This window comes from Strigops habroptila, chromosome 6 (genome assembly GCF_004027225.2).
Source record: "Strigops habroptila isolate Jane chromosome 6, bStrHab1.2.pri, whole genome shotgun sequence".
NCBI lineage: Eukaryota > Metazoa > Chordata > Aves > Psittaciformes > Psittacidae > Strigops > Strigops habroptila.
This window is the reverse complement of record NC_044282.2, coordinates 14,871,787-14,890,488: the sequence shown is the minus strand read 5'-3', so window position 1 is coordinate 14,890,488 and position 18,702 is coordinate 14,871,787. Positions and strand designations below refer to the sequence as shown.

The following is an 18,702-nucleotide window of genomic DNA, read 5'->3' as shown; positions in this document are numbered from 1 at the left end:
ACAGAATCATAGAAATACAAGTACATTGAGTGGAAGCAGGGGAAAATCCTCAATTCCCATCCCCTTTCAAGAAGTATTGCTTCAATAAATTGTCTTTTCCTGAATGTAGCTTTTTTTTTTTTTTCCTTTTGCATCTGCTGTTGGAGAGCCTAAATTCACATCTAGTTTATAACTTCCCACTCCTCACTTGTTTCATCTGCATTCCATTTCCCTGGGTAAATAATTCCCATCTTTTCAATGCCTTGAAAAATTCTGCCATATCACATCAAACTTTCTACAACACTGTGATTTATCTTTTTTTTTCCAACTAATTGACAGTTAATAACACGCTTTGAATAGCAGATAAGAATTAAAGTATTTGTATAGAATGGCACTTCCTTCTTTTTTCCGCACTTCTGATTACAGCTATAAATTGGGTAATGATACCTCAGCAAACTGCAATGATGCCCAAATTTTCTTGCTACATTACTATTTGTTATTTAGCAACTTTTAAGACATATTTAAATGTTTTCTTATTTTCTGCCTCCAAAACATACTGTTTTGTATTGATTAGTTTGTTACATCAGTTTTACCTGTCATCTTGCTGTCCTTTCACAGCTTGCTTAGACTTCTCAGGTGACCTTTCCACCTTTTCAAATTTCTGAATTTGATTAAACAGCTTTGAATCCCCAGTAAACACTGATGCTTTAGAAATCAAATTCTACAAATGATTAATAATAATATTGAACAGCTTCTGATTTAAGTCAAAACATTACACCTCCTATAACTTAACATTTAGTTTTGTTACTTCCTCTCAGAGTTATTTGTGACCAATGACAATATTTTACCTTTCACATCCTGGCTTCTTTATTGAATAGCCTGGTGCATGGAACCTTCAATTATACCTTTAAAAAGTATATGTAAATTAGAACTATATTAAAATTTAATCTGCTATGCTATTACCACAATGAAAAACCCCATCAGATTAGTGAGGCGCAATTGTCTTTGCAGAAGCAGTACTAACTACATTAGTAACACTAGTTAGCACTGTGTCTACCATCGGTCTTTGTTATCATCATATACTACTTCTATCTACAGGCAGCTGCAACTGTAAGGGATGAGAATTACATGTGCAATCTTTCATGTTTTTCTTTAAGAGCACCAAACAATTTTCAGACCTGCTTCCCATGCTAACAAAGTTTATGAGATCACTTGCAGAGTATCTGTTAGAAGCTCTCTTTCAGTATCTTAAAATCTATTGACCAATTTCTACGGAATTGGACTCAAGTACATGGAGGTTCTCAAAATTTGTGAGATCAAGAGCCAGATAGAGAACAGAGACTCTATTAATACTCCCAGTAAATTAATGCCACTTACCATGGAGCAGGAATAAAGGGGCGGGAAAAGAAATAGTACAAATGCCCTAGTTGTAAGAAATACTTCAACAGAATTTAATGCCAAAAAACTCCACCTGGCTTTAGAACAGATTCCTGTTTTTTAATAAGTTTTAAGTATCAGGCAGTTATGGCATTCATAATAATCTCCTTCTGGCATGGAGTCTGCTGTTGGAAGACTAAATTCATGTTGAAATCACAGCGTCTAACTAAAAGGTCCACCACAGCAATGTATGAACTCATTGAAAAGTATCCATGACTTCTGCTCTTCATTAAGCATTTTGTTAAAATGTAACTACCTCTGTTATTCTGTAGTTTCTGTGTATAAGGTAATTTATTACACCAACACACTAACAGAAGAAAGCTAGCATGCAATTTAGCTTCCCACCACCCAAAAATAGGCACCTAAATTAATATATTTTTAGAAATGTATAAACTTCTGATGACATTTTCTGTCCTTTAACTGATTTAAAAAAAATAAAAATTCAGAGAATTAAGAAATCGAATATTAAAGATATGAGCATTTCTAATTATGCTAACTAGATTATTTTCCTGGAAGTCTGTAATTAGTGTTTTGCTGCCTCTCAGAGACATTCTTTGTTCAATTTGTGTTGTAAGATGCAGGTCACAGCACTGTACAAGCACTTGAGCAGTCTGAAGAGGCTACACAGCTTCTGACCTCTAGGAAGGAGGTGGCTCTGCAAAAAAAATTGTTTGCAAAGACATTTGAAATAAGTGTGACAGTCCAAGTTGTTCCAGTCTTACCCCATATCTTTTCTTCTTTAAAACCATGTCTTGTAAACATGAAATATATAGCCTGTAATCTGTGTCAGACGACCTCAAGATCCCTCCCAAAAAACTTAAGAGACTGATTCACAGATGTACTGGAACACAGAACTCCTATTGCAATCTGGCGCCTTGATATCTTTGAGAATCCGGGACATAGTCCAAAAAAACAAAGACTGGAAAAGAGGTATTATCACTCTCGCAGCAGTCAGAGGCTCCAAGGTGGTAGAAAAAGCAGAGCATGAGTTATAAAAGGTGCTTCATTCATCAAGCAGTTAAATTAGAGTATATTAAGATGCATCAGACACACAAGCAGAAGGCTATAAAAAGGCCCAATCCCAATGCAGTAATAGTAACCTGATAAGACTTCCATAATACCTTTTCTCAGCCTCCAAAAGCACAGGAACAAAGGAAAAAAACCCCTTCATTTTCTTTCAAACTCCATTTCCCACAGACAATAGAGCCTCATATTTTAGTTCAATCCTGACAAGTATCTAGCTTGCCTTTTTTTTTCCCCCCCTTCCTTCCAAAATGCAGACTTAGAGATCTTGGTGGATGAGAAGTAAGTATATATGCAAGTGGGCTGATAGCAGTTTAAGAGTATTAAAAAAAAAAAACCATACAGAAAAAATAGAACAAGTGGGATTATATGCATCATCTTCTGTGGGGAAGAAAAACCAATAGAAAACACAGGGTACGAGACAAAGCACATCCATAACAAAAACAACAAAAAAGAACTACGGAAGAAAAAGTAAGAAAGTAGGATAGAAAAAAGACATTAAAAGCATAGGGCAACAGATTTCATTATCTACTATATGGAAGAAAAGATTGGTATGAAGGAAAAAAAGTGTTCAGTTAAAATATTTTACCCCATCTTTTTACGGAAATTAGTCTTATACAGAAAGTGTGGGGGGATCCCCCACTTGGAAACTGCTGGATGAATTCAATCAAATTTGACAGGAAGGTAGAGGTCTCAAAGATAATTGCCTAAGAAAACGTTAAGTTCGTGAAATCAAGATGCTAAGAGTGTCCTGACCAAGGAAAAGGCTGCAGTATGTATTAAGCCCTTATTAGACAGTAGATGATCCACAGAAGGATGACACTATAAAATATTCCATTAGAGCTTACAATCATCCGTGAGATTTTTTTAAAAAAGGGTAAGAAGCCAAAAGCTTCTACTGCTCAAAGAACTACTCTTTTAAAATACTTCTTCCTCTTTCACCTGGGGGAGAAAAAAGGAAGACACGATAACACTTGGTATAGTATTCACCATCGGGAGTAGTAACAAACAGGTGCCAAAAGACCCCTTTTATATGCAGAAGTCCTGTACAAAGCTGGACATCTTTATTTTCCTTTGGAGAAATCAAAGCAAGAGAGGAAAGTGACTGCAAGAAAAAAAAGCAGTAGAAAAGCTGGATGGAAATAAAAGCCAAATAACCCAAGTCACCTTCCACCCACTACTCCAGTCTGCCTTCAGAACCCGCAGCATCCAACGCATAACATAACACATCTTCAGGAACCTGATTAATACAGAACACACAGCACATAGTAATCAACAAGACGACTTTTTTTTTTAAGCTGCATCACTCTTTTGATTTGTTTTACACTAATCAACCCCTTCTTGAATCCACAGCTACGCACTTAATAGTCACTACGTGTTAACATACTATCTCGATACAAATGACGAGCAGCAATTCCTCATCTCTTTCAGTAAAACCACATTTTAGATAGCCATGCATATTATCTATCAACACTTTTAAAGCGTAGTCAAGTCACCATTTCATATTCAAAAATGGCCTCTGCATGCTTACTAAAAATTAATCTTTGCTACAATTTAAGAAAAGAGAAACTTCAGACAGTATTCTACTGAATGCCTTCTTGTGTGCTTATTACTAGCCTGACAGTACCAGAAAGGCAACTAATTTAAACCGGCAAGTGATTTTCAGAGGTTCTACGATGAAAGCATCTGAAATTTAATCACTGGGATTCTAATGGCAAGTGATCCAGGATGCTTGGATACAACATAGCTGGGCATACTTAAGCAAACTCCCAAAGCTTTGCCAATTAAACACTTCAGATGCAAGAATAACAAACTAGAATTTATTTAATCATTTTCAACACAATTCTCCAGATAAAATATCACAGACTGGTTGCACAAACAGATCTTGAAATAGTTCACTTTTGAGGAAGAACACCTTTCAACTTCAGACAACACCCAGCCTCTGTATGCCAAGAGAAAAAGGAATGCAGTCATATGGAACCAGTTAACAATTACAGCCAATAAACAAATCGACTGCAGTGGAAGATCCACTTTTGATATTAATAAGCAGTGATTCATGTGAAGTGTCATACAGCTTTCCTTACTTATAGATTCATCATCCATATATTTAAGAGAAAAAGTAAACTCATTACCATATGAAATGCTAGTTTAAAAGTACATTTCAGCTGTTGGAGATGCAAACAAAAGAAAGGTCTCAGCGCTGTTGAAAATGTGGGAATTCTACCTAAAATCCTGATTCTAGCAATCAAAGAAGAGACATGCCCGTGCCGAATAAAACAGATCTAAATGCAGCACTTTGCTCCACTCCATGCTATGAATACTTTCTATTTGCCCTTCTATTTTTTTTTTTCCCCAGAAAAAAAATCCAAGTTATCTCCTCTCAAGCCAAGGTACTTGTTTAAAACCGTGACTGATGAAAAGGATGGAAAAAATCAAACCAGAGCATTTAATCTGATTAAATGCCACTGTGTCACAATTAGATGTCACTGTGTGTTCACTTTAATTCTGGAAGCACATGCAGCACGAAAAGAAGTCACGGCACTGTACTAAACCATGCAGTGCATATTACCTGGCATCCAAGCTAGCCCTTCAGCGCTCTGCACTTGCCATTTATTCCGCCCGCGAGTGAAGCATTCTGCTGCCTGGAGAAGTTGGAACCTACGCGCTTTCTCCCGCTCCCAGCCCGCCGCGATCTCCGAGCCCGCCTAACAATGGTAGCAGTGTTCCAGCGGGCAGCTCTGCCCTCCGTTGCTCCGCATCCCCTCGCCTCCGAACGGCGGCCCCGCCGCCCGTGCCCTCCCGAGCCCCCGCTGCCACGGCGGCCCTCGGGAGCCCCTCACCTCTCACCGGCCCGGCGCGAGCCGCTCGCACCTGGCCGCGGCTGACGTCACCCGCGCCCGCCGACCCCGGCCCCGCACGGCCCCACCTTCCCCGCCGGGTACGGGCACACGGGGCGAGGACACGGAGAGCAGGGAGCCCGTCGCGCTCCGGCACGAGTGCGGCCCCCTCCCGTCCGCGCCTCGCAACACGCCCCCTCCTGCCCCGGCTGGCGGGGGCGGCGGGGAGACGGGGGAAGAGGCTCCGCGGCCGCGACGTGCCTCCCTCCGTCCCTCCCGCCGCCGCCGCCCCCCACACGGGCATGGACAAAGGGGAGGGGGCCATCACCTGGCGGGGGCCGGTCCCTTTGTGAGGCGGGCACGTCCCGCAGCGCCGGGGAAGGGGCGCGGGGGCCGGTCCCTCCCGCCCGACGCGAGGGCCGCGAGGGAAGCGCGCGGGGCACTTACTGGCCGGCCCGTCTCTGCCGCGCTGCCTCCCCTCGCCTCGCACCTTCACGCCGCTCAGCCTCAGCCCCTCCCTTCGCCTCGCGCTGCCCCCGCCGCCGGTCGAGAACTTCAAACGGCGCCGGCCATTACCGCGCAGCGCCCCGCGGCCGGCCCCCGGCTCCGGGGCTGAGGGCGGGAGGGATGGGGCGAGGGGGGGGCGGCGGCGCGGAGCTCCCCCGAAGGCTTCACAATAGACACAGGGCAGCGCGCGCGTGTGAGACAGCGTGTGTGTGTGCGCGCGGGGGGAGGGGCCTCTCCCGGCGCGCCGAGCCGAGGCGGGCGGAGGGAAGGAGGGAGGGAGGCGGTGGGCAGGGCTGTTTACCCGGCGGACGGACACCGCACCCCCCGCCCCGATGCTCGGGATGGTCCATGCGCCGCCGCCCCCCACCCCAACGTGAGGGAGGCGAGTCCACCCCACCCCGCAGGCGGCAGGTGGTACGGTCCGGTCGGCCGGCTCCCTCTCCCCAGCACGGGGGGGCGGGGCCCGCCATTGTGCCTTGCCCAAAGCCGGCTGCTGGCTGCCAATCAGCGGTGGGGGGCGGGGCTCCCCGCGGCACAGCCCAGCCCCGGGCGGCCCGGGCCGAGCGGCGGGAGCTGAGGGGGGAACGGCGGGGGTGTGGTGGTGCCGCGCTGCCCCTCTGCCTTCCTGCCGAAGAGATGGCGAGAACCCTTTGTGTGCGGGAGAAGGCGCCCGCCCTCTGTTGAATGTTTTTCCCTGCCGTTAACGCAAGGCGCAGGCGAGCGCGGGGGGAAACCGCGAACGCCCATGACAAGTCGTCACGTGCGGGAGAGCGCGGTGCCGGAGGAGCGGCGGGGCTCGCGCCCCTGTCACCGGCTAGCGCGCGTTCACCGGGAACGGGCAGCGGGAAGATTCCTTCCTTCCTCCCCCCCCGCGCTCGTCTACCCGGCGAGAGCGGCGCCATAAAACTCGTCCGCGCGGGCAGCGGGACTGCAGCCGCTGCGCCACGGTGCTCGGGGCGGCTGTCCCCGCCTCCCGCTGTGCCCGGGCCCGGCCTGCCGGCGCCGCGTTGCATGCTGGAGCTTGTAGTCCTGCTTGGAAGTCCTGAAAGGTTGAACACCAACAACAGCAAAGGAAGATGATCCTCCCCCTGAAACGCCTGTATATCCAATAGAAATCCATAATTTATCCCACACACTGTGGTGCGTCTGTTCCGTTTTAATGCGCTACCTTTTAATGCGCGTCCCCACCCCGCTCGTCCTGCGGGGGAAAGGAGGCGGCGAGCTCTGCGGAGCTGCTAGGACCTGCTCGTCCCGTCATCCCCCGCGCCAAGATGTCGGCGGCTATCGCCGCGCTCGCCTCGTACGGCGGCTCCGACTCGGAGCCCGACTCGGAGCCGGAGGCTGAGGGCGGCTCTCAGAGCGCCGCTGTGGTGGCCACTCGCGACGCCGTGCTGCACCTCCGGGCGCCGCCCGCCGCCCCAGCGGCCCTGGCCGTGGACGCGGCCCCGGAAGTAGCCGTGAAGGTAGGCGTCCCTTCTCCGCCCGGGAGATCGGGGCCCCCGGTGCCCTCGCGTCGCTGTGGCGACTATGTTGTCCTCTGTCGCTGGGGACAGATGGCCTTGGGCGGCCCAGGCCGGGGCAGCGGGGTCGGCGGGCGGGTGCGGGCCCGGCGCGGGGGCATAGTCGCCGCCTGGCTTTGCCCTGCCCCGCGGTGTGAGGCCTGAGCTGGGGATTGGAGGCGTGTATCGGTGAGCTCGGACGGTGGACCCCACTGTGGCCGTTAAGCTTATTAAAGGGTATTATGTCTATCTCAAAGCCGTGCCTTGCCTAGCGTTCCTCAGATACTCTTGTCTTCAGTTCCCCCGAGTTCAAGGTGTTCTTCTGTGTGGTTTGCCCCAGTGTTGGGGTGAAACCGAGACTTGATAGGCTGAATGCAGGAGAATCCTGCTCTGAAGAGTAGCCTGGAAGCTGATCGGTGTTTCTGATTTCAGTCCGCTATTGCTTGGGAAACCTTAGTTTTCCACATTCAGTGTCATATTAGTTCACTTTTGTGATTCCAGAAAGGGGAAGGGGAGGGGTTTGGTTTGAGCTTTTAGTATAGGCAGCCAGTTTCTAATCAAAAGCAGGCGACTCACCACGATGGCTGTCACTGTAGTACTGTGTTAGTTCCAGTTGTTCTGAAAAGTCTCTTACTTTGTCACAAAGAGGTGGATGGAATCTTTCTCTTTGCTGTCATTAGTTAATTCATATGGCGTTGCACCTGATTGTATCTTATGTGTGCGTGTTATATTGTGTGTCCTGACTAGATGTGCGTTTTCTCATCCCTTAGAGTCTTAGAAATACTTCACGTACTGAATTGCAGCTTCTGTCAGACTGTCTTCTCATACAGGCTTTGAAAAGAATGGCGATTAACATCTATAATGTCATTTGAGTGTGAACGATAAGCGGCAAGTAGTACTGGCTGTGCTCTTCACTGCTCTTAGGGCTGTAGCAACAGCTTTTCCCTTTGCCATGCCAACATAAAGGTTTATGTAGTTGCTTGATGACTGACATCAGGGAACTAGTCTGAATGTCTGAATTAAAAAAATAATAATTCTGGTGGAGTTATTAGTCCCTGGATCCATTCCTTGATCTGGCTTGCCATGTAGCTACACAGTTGCTGTTCTGGCAAAGTTAAGTGCCCAGTGCCAGAGCAGAAACAAGCAGCTGGAGGAAAGAGTTAGGTGTCAGTAGCATGTTCTGTTCAAAGCTGTTCTCCAGGCTATGCCCTGGAAGGGGTATCCACCAGTACAACTAGGACTGTCTCTGCCACGGGCCTTCTGCTAACCAAGGTAAAAAGGAAGTGGGGTTTCTGAGTGCCAAGGTGTTTAATTAAATGAACTGATTAACCACAGTTAACACAGCGAGAATAAACCCAGAATAAGTTTAAGTAATGGAAGTCTGATGATCTTCTTTGCCATTGGCTATCCAAAAATGGGCTAAGGTATGTTAATGGTGGCTTTTGTGTGGCATGAATAAGGTTAATTAAGAACAGAAACTGCAGAAGTCAGATAGATATACATTACTTGGTCCTTAACACCAGTGCATTATGAATGTTGATGTGAAAGTAGAGGCCAGAATGTGTTTCAAGTCCTATAACATAGCATTTTCCTTTTTTCACTCTAAACCTCTTATTTGAGGATTCTTTCTAAGTTACATTTTACTAGACATTGCCAAAACCAATTAGAATTAATTTTGCTACAGCTTCTACTGATACGAAAAAAAAATCACCCTAAGATTGCTCACAAAGTATTTACCTTCACTAATGAATTAAAAATGCTGATGGAAATTCAGGAAATTGCACATTCTGTAAAGAAATAACTTTCACAGGAAATGTTTCAGCTGGAAGCTTTGCCGTTGCAGAGAACATTGCCATGGTTTAACCCCAGCCGGCGATTGAGCCCCACACAGTCACTTGCTCACTCCTCCTGGTGGGATGGAGGAGAGAATCAAGGTAAAAGAGAGAAAACTCACGGGTTGAGATAAAGGCAGTTTAATGAGTAAAACAAAAGCTGTGAACAAACAAAGCAAAACAAGGAATTAATTCACCACTTCCCATGGGCAGGCAGGTGCTCAGCCATCTCCAGGACAGCAGGGCTCTATCATGAGTAACGGTGACTTGAGAAGACAAATGCCATCACCCTGAACATCTACCCCCTTCCTTCTTCTTCCCACAGCTTTGTACACTGAGCACTGATGCCGTATGGTATGGAATATGTCAGTTGGGGTCAGCTGTCCCAGCTGTGTCCCCTCACAACCCCTTGCACACCCACAGCCTGATCACTGGTGGGGTGCTGTGTGAGGCAGAAAAGGCCTTGGCTCAGCAGTATCTAAAACATCAGTGTTATCAACACTGTTTCCACCACAAATCCAAAACATGGCTCCATCCTGCTTACCATGAAGAAAATTAACTCTACCCCAGCCAAAACCAGCACAAACATTTACTGTTTGATCTCCACCAACTCAAGGTGAGACTTGGATGGCAGCAGATTTTACCATATTTGTCTACAGTGTTGCATTCACTGGTTTTGAGGGGAGGATAGTCATCGGGGTTGAAATCAACTAGATTGATTTCAGCCGGTACAAGAGCTGGAGCATTTGTGTTGTCTTCAATGTGAGAAGGGGTTAGAAGTCTCAGGTCTATTTGTAGAATCTAGTTTACCTTCGGCACTATGCAGATGTCCAGAAAAATACTACTTCAGTGGAAGAAAGAGGCTTCAGTTGCATTTCTTGATGTTCTTTAAAACCTAATCCCTGCCCATCTATGGAGAGAGGAAAGATGCAAAGTCAGTGTGTGACTATTCTGTAGCAGTAATGAACATTAGTGACTTTGAGGTGTTATTTATTAGGAATGTGTTGGCTTCTTTTAATATGGTGAGATTTTCTGCTTTGTTTGACACAATATATCTTTGTAGAGAATAGATGTTTAGAACTTGGCATCCTGCAAGATGCTGGGAACCTAGCCTAGTTCAACAAATCCATTTAACATACCCTTTTCTTGCTGGTTTGTTTTTATTCTGTTGAAGTTAGAGGGATGGACACTTACTGTTGAGAGGGTACGAATGGGTAGAATGACTAAAAGCTGAAAACAATGAAATATTAATTTCGGGACTTCACTGCAAATGCTGTTCATCTCTTGGTAACAAATCTGAAAATCTTTAAAACGAGATAACACAGCATATTTCACAGCCCAAGTGGTTTATGCAAGAATTAGTAAGTGACAAATTGTGTCAGCCTCTGTGGCTCATGGGATGGGGTCTTAATTTACTGTATTGTAATTTAATGGATAATTAAAACTAATTAAATCTTATGCAAAGCAGCTTGTCCTTTTTAGCTTTTTGGCTAATTAGTAATGAATTTACCTGGGGAGAAGGGAACATTGTAGATTTATTATCTAAATATTCAGAAAAAACCCATATAGACATCACAACTCTTTGCTTGCATGATATGAAACTGGAAAACTCTGACCTTTGCCTTGTTCTAACAAACTTTGTGTTTACACAAACACTTGAGATTTAAGTGTAAAATTCTGCTTCTAAGTGCATCAGTGGTTCTTATTAAACTTACAGGTAGCCACATAATAGCACAGTGGAGATTACATAATTTGGCTGACATCTTAAAATATTGTGAATTAAAAGGATTGTGAGTTGCCTCGATATAAATAACATTATATTCTTTCTAAGGAACAGAATTGGCATCTAGTGTTGCAGTCCATGCTGCAGATTCTTTTATTTAAAGAACTTTATTTAAAGCCTTTATTTAAGGCTTTGCTCTGATGTCTATTACAGGGATTTGGCCTGTGTTTAATTTAAAATGCTTGCACACATATAAAAAAACAAAAAACAAACAAAAAACCTCCAAACTTCTAGCAGGCTTTTTTTTTTCCCCTGAACTATTTTGAATTCTATAAATCAAGTACTTTTCATATATAGTAATGGTTTTGGTTTGTGGCTTTCAGACAGGGTTTTTCCAAACAAAAACAGGACTGTGGCATGTTGAAGGAATCCATAGGAAGAAAAGCTAATTTGATTTACTGTATTTATACTCTAAAATCCCTTCTGTTTCCTGGGCTCTTTCCTATGCTGACTTTTAACTGGTCTTTGTGGTAGGACTTTATGAAGGAGCATGCCTTGGTAGGAGGTAGGCATTCTGTGATCTCTAAAGAGTTAGAATGTCTACACTTAGCATCAAAAGCTTCTTTCTGTCCCAAGGTAGATTCCTTAGGAAATGCTAATACCCCAGAGTACAGCCTTTAGTGCCATTCCCCTGTGACAGTGTGATGCTGTGCTGTAGGGTGAAAGAGGCAAAAGGGGAGCGTTTAAGTATCAAATAATTTTTTTACCTAATCAAATCATGTCTGAAATGTAAATCAACCTGATACTGCAAGTAAGTAGACATCACACCTGTTTAGAAAACAAAAACAAAAAAACCAAACAAAAAAATCCCCAACCAACATACCAAGTAATACAGCGATAAGACAACATGCTGCTTTTTTGCCTTGCATCAAGAGCGATACCTGTGTCTGCTTGGTAGACACTCATTTAACTTGTCTACAGAACTTCAGTGGATCCATAGACTGAGCAATTCAGTGATGGTTGCCCTTATTTCTGCTAATTGTATAATCTGGGTCTTTTTAAGGGTAAATTAGGTTGTTCGGTTTTTCTGTAAATGTCATTTTCTTAGACCTCCGATTCGCGAATTTCTCTTTTGGACCCCTTTCAGTATCATGTGTCTTAGCTGATACGTGATGCCCAATGTAGCCACTGTATTTCAGTTGGCAGTTGTTACCAGTGCTGAGAAAAGCAGAGAGGTGACACGTAGAGCAGAAGTTTGCAGCTCTATTGTATTATGTTTTCCAAGAAAGCCATATTCGGTAAAACATAACTTCCTAAAACCTTTATTCTTCATTTCCAGGTTATATGGGGTATACCACCTTTGATGGTATTACGGCATGCCATAAAGCCCATATTTATACAATTTCCAAGTTGGAGCAAACACAAGCTGCTTTGTGGCCTGTCCTATGGCTCAATTTTAATTTTTCTCTGGAGGAACACTTTATCTGTTTAAATTGACAGCTTCTTGACCCCACTTTTTGTGATTCCTGTGCCTTTGTTAGTGAGAAATTACCCAGGGTAGTACTTAGCCCATCATTAAATTCACAGATGCCCTCCTCTTTCAGCCTAGTCTACTTACAGTTTTCCATCCTGCAGAGCCACTTGTGTCACACTTGGGACATAAGCTGCATGATGAATTGCTCACCTTAGGCTGTTAGATAAATCAAGGTATGTCGTATGTGACCAAAGGAAGAACTACAGCATAGCAGAGGGACATGATCCTTTAGATTATCTTATCTGTCACACAGCTCTGCCAGACTGCTGCACCTGTGATCCCTTCCCTGTTTGCTGTAGCTATGGTGACTGCATCTAGAATGCCAGCATAAAGGGACTGAGTTATAAGACCTGTATGTTTACTTTTTTTACTTTCTGGGTGTTGGAATGATGAGCTCTACTGAAATGGTCTTCTGGCGAGGCATGCAGTTGTACCCAGGATCTTCACTGTGTGCAGAAAAAGCCAAACCATCAAAATGCCCCAGTGCAGACAGCTTGGCAATTTGTGAAATGATTGATAGACTAGGTTCATATTTTTAATGTTTCTGCTACCTACCAGAGTCTCATAATACTGTACAAAATAGCAGTTATCAGATGTTGACCAAAGGATGATTTGTCTGCTGCAATTTGAACTCTTGCTGTAGACTAACATTTCAGAATGTTGTCTCAGTGCTTTATTTTCTTATTGAGATTTTGATTCTTTGAAATACTGAGAAGGTAAAGTGGGGATTGGGACACATTCAAATTATTATATAATTCAAAGTGAAATGGCGTAATGAAAAGAGAACCAGTATGTGCTTCAGCAGCATATTAACAGATCATTTGATGCCCAAATATATGGAAATATGAATAAGGCTGGAGGTCTTGGGGAGGGTAGCTCTGATGAATATAACATGTGCTTCAATTTCAAGGCTCGGTGGTTTTCACACAGAAGGACTATGCCTGTGGTGGTCTAGGAGTGAACATATTGTGTGGCTTCCAAGTGACTCAGCACTGTTCCACCAGCAGTGAAGTAGAACCAGAATTGCTATAGTTGTCCAGCAGAGGATCAGCTTTCATGGCACAATCTGTTTCTTTTCTCAATTACCAAGTGGCATATAATAGGACTTAACAGGGAGAAAAAAGGAAGAAAAATAGCAGAACTGACAAATTCTTGGCATTTTTGCAAAACTGGATTTTTCTCATTTTTCCAGTTTTAAAGAGCAGGAAAAAAACGTGTCTTAATTTCAAGTAAACTGGTAACTTTTAAAATGTCACTGGCAGTTGATCAGATGAATTTTGCCATATTATCAGTGACATTAATTTTCTCAGATTATAAGGTCGGTTGATAAGATGTGAAGTCTAGTTGGCAGAGCAAGCTGTATGGCATGACTTGGAAAAGCTGGCTGTGGAAAATGTCCTCAGGTCATGGAACTGTGAAAGGAAATGTGTGTAGGTAATACAGGTTAGAAAATGGTTTTGATATGCTCCTATTCTAACTGAGGATGGGGGTGTCTTTTTGTTGTTGTTGCTAAATGACTGGATTAGGCCTGCTGTGCTGTTCCCAGGCAAGTTCATAGTGTATGGAAGTCAGGGCTGTGAATGTACTGGTAGCCGTTATCGTCTAAACCCAGTGAATTGTTAAGGTTGTGTGATGAGAGAAATAAGGTCAAGCTGAGAATTGGCAGTGCTAAAGGTTCAAGCAAGAGCAGTGCGATAGCTGGACTTGCCTGTTAAAATAATTGATACACAGTGAGAGTAAAGTTTTCTAGTTGGATTTAACGATCTAAGACAGTGATCTTAGTAGAAAAACAATTGATGGGATTGCTGATGTCATTCTTTTTTTAAAAAAAACAAAACAAACACACAACTTTTGGTTGGCTGGGGTTTTTTTGAGCAGTTTTAACCAAATATGATCAGATAACAAGCCAAAGATCTTTAGGTACTGTTTTTCTGTGTTCTGGAAAACAAGATTTTTAAAACCTTTGAAGTCTGTATTTCTAAGCAAATTCATTTCTAATTGAACTACTATTAAATTGGGGAGAGAAAAAAGGCTTCTGGGCATGCCATGTTAGAGAATAGCTAACAATATTAAACAAGTAAAGAACATGCCATTTTGCTCTTTCAAGATACTATAATGCAAAGCAAGATTGAGTTTCTTAGAGGTAATTTCATATTGATGAGGTGACTGCTAAAATGTGATCCTCTATTGTGCTTCTTCCTTCTCTGAGTTGCAAATGCTTTCGGATCATGTAGGTGAGCACTGATTAAATGCTGATGCTAAGATAGGTTTTGCAGTAAAATTACTAGGGATATTATCAGTATACTAGCACATCGTAAATCCCTTTCAAATGTATTTATTCCAGAATAAAGACGCAGGAAGCAATATCAGTAATAATACCACAAAGTAACATTCTCCTTCATTCTTCTTCATGAGCTCTAATTGGGCTGTGGGGGTGTGCCAGTTTAGGGTCAATGTAAATGAGCTGCTGTAGAGCTCTGTGAAACCAGGCCTTTTTGAGCACCGCCTTTTTCTTTCCCATCTTTTCTGCGTTCTATTTCAGCTGCGTGTACTCATCTAAGTTTTTCCCTTTGAGTTGCTTGACAAGTTGTTCTTTTAGTTAGCCCCTCTTTCTTGTCTCTTCATCTATCGAGTTAAACTTTTGTCACAACATGCTTGGAAATGTATTTAAATACTGAAGCTGAATTACACTTATACCTTTTGTTAAAAACCTGGAGATAAGGGATCATTGGATTCTCTGAAACTCATTGTTCCATGTTATGTTTGCACTGATGTCTAGTATTTTTTCCCAACTGTTTTTCAGAACAGTTACTTGTGACTTCTGCCTTACACTTTTTGTAGAACTTTAGTTTCACACTTTTATGTTAAATTGGTGACCACTCAATTGACTCTTCTTTACATGGTCTGGTTTTCAAACATCCTCAAAAAAAAAAAAAGCAAGCAAGCTTGCCTCCAATCTTGCTACTGTTTTTAAACTGTGTGCATGAAGTCTTAAAAAAAAAAAAAAAAAGTAATAATACACATGCAAAATTCCTCATGTATCTTAGATGGATTTCTTGGTGAGGGCCCAACATCAGTTCTGCAATTGATATTTTTTTAAAAATAGAAACCTTGGCCAGGCTACTCTTCTGCTTTTACAGTCCTGAAAGTGTCAACTTGAACTACAGCCCTAATTTGGTTTGAAATGGGGTAATGTTATATATTTGAAAGTCTGTATGTGGAAAATGGTTTATTAATGTGTCTGTTTTATTTCAGGAAGATGTGGAAACAGGAGTCCACCTCGATCCTGCTATCAAGGAAGTTCAATACAATCCCACTTATGATACCATGTTTGCACCTGAGGTAAGAAACAGTATTGATCTTTAGAGCAGAAATGCCTTTGGCATAAAGGCAGAGGTTCTATAAATCTCGTGTGAAATTCATATAAGACATACCTTCTTTAGATGCTTGCTGTATTTTGGGCAGGTTGACAAAAAAGATTCTACACAGGTATGTTGGTATTTTTAATGCTTGAATTTTAATATTCTGCATAAAGCTGTTCTAAGAAGAATTTTAAAGTGTTTATTAGAATAATAGATACGGAAATTGAAAAATCAAGATAGGAAAATAGCATTATAAAAATGTTGAGAAAACATGAAGTGCATTAAAGTAGTCTCTTGCTATTCTCACATTTTTGCTATTTGCTCATCATGCTACTTAGCAAAATGAATGGTTGTAAGTTTTGGGGATATATGGCTTTTGGAGCAGGATTTAAAATTAAAATCCAAGTCCTTTCAGTGTTACAATTCACATCAGCTTTAAGTATTTTAGTAGCTTAACCACTTTCTATTTTGTTATAACTGACATGCTATCTGAAAGATAAAAATAGCTGTTCAAGCATTTAGCTGTTATCAGTATTTAACTTCTCTATACAGCTTGTCTTCTGTTAGACCAGGTGTTAGTATTTTAGGTAGACAAAGGTGCATCAATCTGAAATTTCTACATTAGTTATGCTTTATGTTTACAAAACCTTTTGTGGAATCACATAAATTGGCCTTTTCATAGCAAGCTTGCTTTTTGCAGCATACCAAGGCCATGAAGTGTGTGAGCAAAAATACTGATTTAAACTTACTACAGTGCTACCTTGTATAAGTGGTTTTAGTTAGGGAAGCCTAATGTGGGGTAGTCTCAGGTGCCTGCAAATATGGCAAGAAGCATAGGGTTACAATTAACTTTATTTTTATATTAGTCTCGGTATACTGCATTTGTTTGTATTCACTGGTTTTTGGGGTTTTTTTCCCCTGTGGTATGGTCAGAAAGACTGGCAATTGTTGTCTTGCAAGAAGAAAAAGCAAGGCAGGGTTTCATAAGTGAATTTCCTGAAATAATACAAGTCCCCAGTTGCTTTTTAAATGCAGTTGGCAGTGTAATTTCAGCATTAAGTACACGAGTTTAGTAGGTTTTGCTATCTCCCCCTTACGAAGAACATTATGCTGTTATTTTGTCTTCTGAATGCTTGTACTGATCACATACTGAATGGCAGTGCTTTGTGTCAAGTGGTTGATATTGATTTGTCCGCTGTCCCAGTAACATAGGCTAGAAAGTTCAATCACAAAATGAGCTGTTCAGAGCAACTGTGCAGCGCTTATGGTGTAAAATAAAGGACTTAGAAGCTTACTCAGTAGTCATAAAGAAATATAAAGTTGAAGTGATTTTGTTACAATTTTTGGAAGACAAGTTGGGTGCTGGGGTTTTTTTCCCCCTGTGTTTTTTCCTGAAAAAGTACACACACATAAATAAGAAATTGGTAATTCTGGTATACTTTCTTTTAACATTTTTGATGTAGTTTGGACCAGAAAACCCATTTAGGACTCAACAGATGGCTGCACCTAGAAATATGCTTTCTGGATATGCAGAACCAGCTCACATCAATGATTTCATGTTTGAACAACAAAGAAGAACCTTTGCAACCTATGGTAAGTCCTTAATAGTAGAATTCACCTCCACCTGTATTGTGCCCAGGTTGGACTGTCTATAAAACAGTTAATAGGACTGAAAGTTCTGTAAATTGCTTTTTAACAGACTTACTAAAATGGAGAAAGGTCTTTGAGAATCTGTATGGCTGGAGATCATAGTGTATGTTTGGGAAATATGATTTTGTAATTCCCTTTTGAAACTGTAATCTAGTGTATGACCTCCTACCAAGCCCCTCTTCATTAATCCTTCCATTAGTTGCATCAGTGTAGAAAACAAATCAAAATTTCACACTTTTAGTATGACAAATAAATGTAGATCCATTTATGCAAATAGATTCTTTCATGTGATTGTAACTAAATGTAGCTCTTGAAACTAAAAGGAAGCTTTACTGAGTTGTTAGGTTCCTCAGAATGGTTGCCTCTAGAAACAAGCTGAATGAACAGGAATTGAAAAAAGTGGGAATATGTCACTAAAATATTCTTAGCAAAGACAGACCCAAAGCACTCCATGTTGGTGGTCGTTTTAGTAGCTGCTTTCTTGTCTTGAAGAATCTTTACACTTGTAAATAGTTGCATTTGAAAAATAAAACATTTGAGTTTTGGAGTGGCTTGGGTTTCAAATAGACTTCTTAGGGATTGTGAGAAAAACTGTTTATGGTGGGTTTTTTTTGTTTGGTTGGTTTTGGGTTTTTTTTGTTTAAATAGAAAAAAGGTGGAAAGACTATGGATTCTAAGCATTATTTTGGACTCGTTTGAAGCAACAAACCTGCCATATATTTACATATAACAGTGGTTAATTTTTCTTCTGTGTTTCATTGTAAGCTTTCATTTCAATTTTAAACTTGACTGCAGGGGCTTGTCTTGCAAATATGCATCTTTGGTTTCAGATGAAGTATCACTTTATATACTTCAAATTCAGTCTTATAGGCAAGTTATGATACTTCCTGTGTAACCTTAAGGTGTCACAACACTCAACTTTTTGCACAACAGACTTGAGTCTGTCTTTATTTGTATTTACATTCAAAATACTACTCCCTGCAAACTGTCATGCCTCAAAATTAGCTCTCTACACACAAGTCCCCTTAAATTCATTAGGGCTTTATGCATGCATGCATTCATTTACCGCATTCTGTGATGGACAGGATTGGGATTTTATTGCTAACATCTGTAGGAGCCATGTAAAACCTGAAAGAAAAAAATACCTAAAATCAGAGACTATAACATCCTCAGTTTCTCTTTGTATTTGAGTTTTATTAGAGGTTTTCTTGTAAATGTTAAAAATTGAAATATATTTAAGATGGTTGTGTTTTGTAGGTTTTTTGTTTTGGGGTTTTTTTTGTTTGGTTGGGTTTGGGGTTTTTTTGTTGTTTTTTGTT

General features: G+C 42.0%; 2 protein-coding genes across 8 annotated transcripts in view; one reads left to right on the top strand and one right to left on the bottom strand.

The window, feature by feature from the left end:
- Nucleotides 1–6,196, bottom strand: part of WASF1 (WASP family member 1) — an 89,521-nt gene extending 83,325 nt beyond the window's left edge. Inside the window, exon 1 of one of the 6 annotated variants that reach the window (XM_030490374.1) lies at nucleotides 5,724–6,196. The gene's annotated coding sequence lies outside the window, so the exon portion shown is untranslated. Of the gene's footprint in view, nucleotides 1–5,008; nucleotides 5,450–5,604 lie in introns of those variants that run through there. The other 5 variants (XM_030490379.1, XM_030490378.1, XM_030490380.1 and 2 more) reach the window with 5 other exon arrangements.
- A 210-nt stretch (nucleotides 6,197–6,406) lies between these two features.
- CDC40 (cell division cycle 40) overlaps nucleotides 6,407–18,702 on the top strand; it is a 38,692-nt gene continuing 26,396 nt past the window's right edge. Inside the window, exons 1-3 of one of the 2 annotated variants that reach the window (XM_030489642.1) lie at nucleotides 6,407–7,246; nucleotides 15,627–15,713; nucleotides 17,197–17,326. In XM_030489642.1, the coding sequence (XP_030345502.1) occupies nucleotides 7,055–7,246; nucleotides 15,627–15,713; nucleotides 17,197–17,326 (409 nt within the window). In that variant the 5' untranslated portion in view covers nucleotides 6,407–7,054. Of the gene's footprint in view, nucleotides 7,247–11,151; nucleotides 11,649–15,626; nucleotides 15,714–17,196; nucleotides 17,327–18,702 lie in introns of those variants that run through there. The other variant, XM_030489643.1, reaches the window with a different exon arrangement.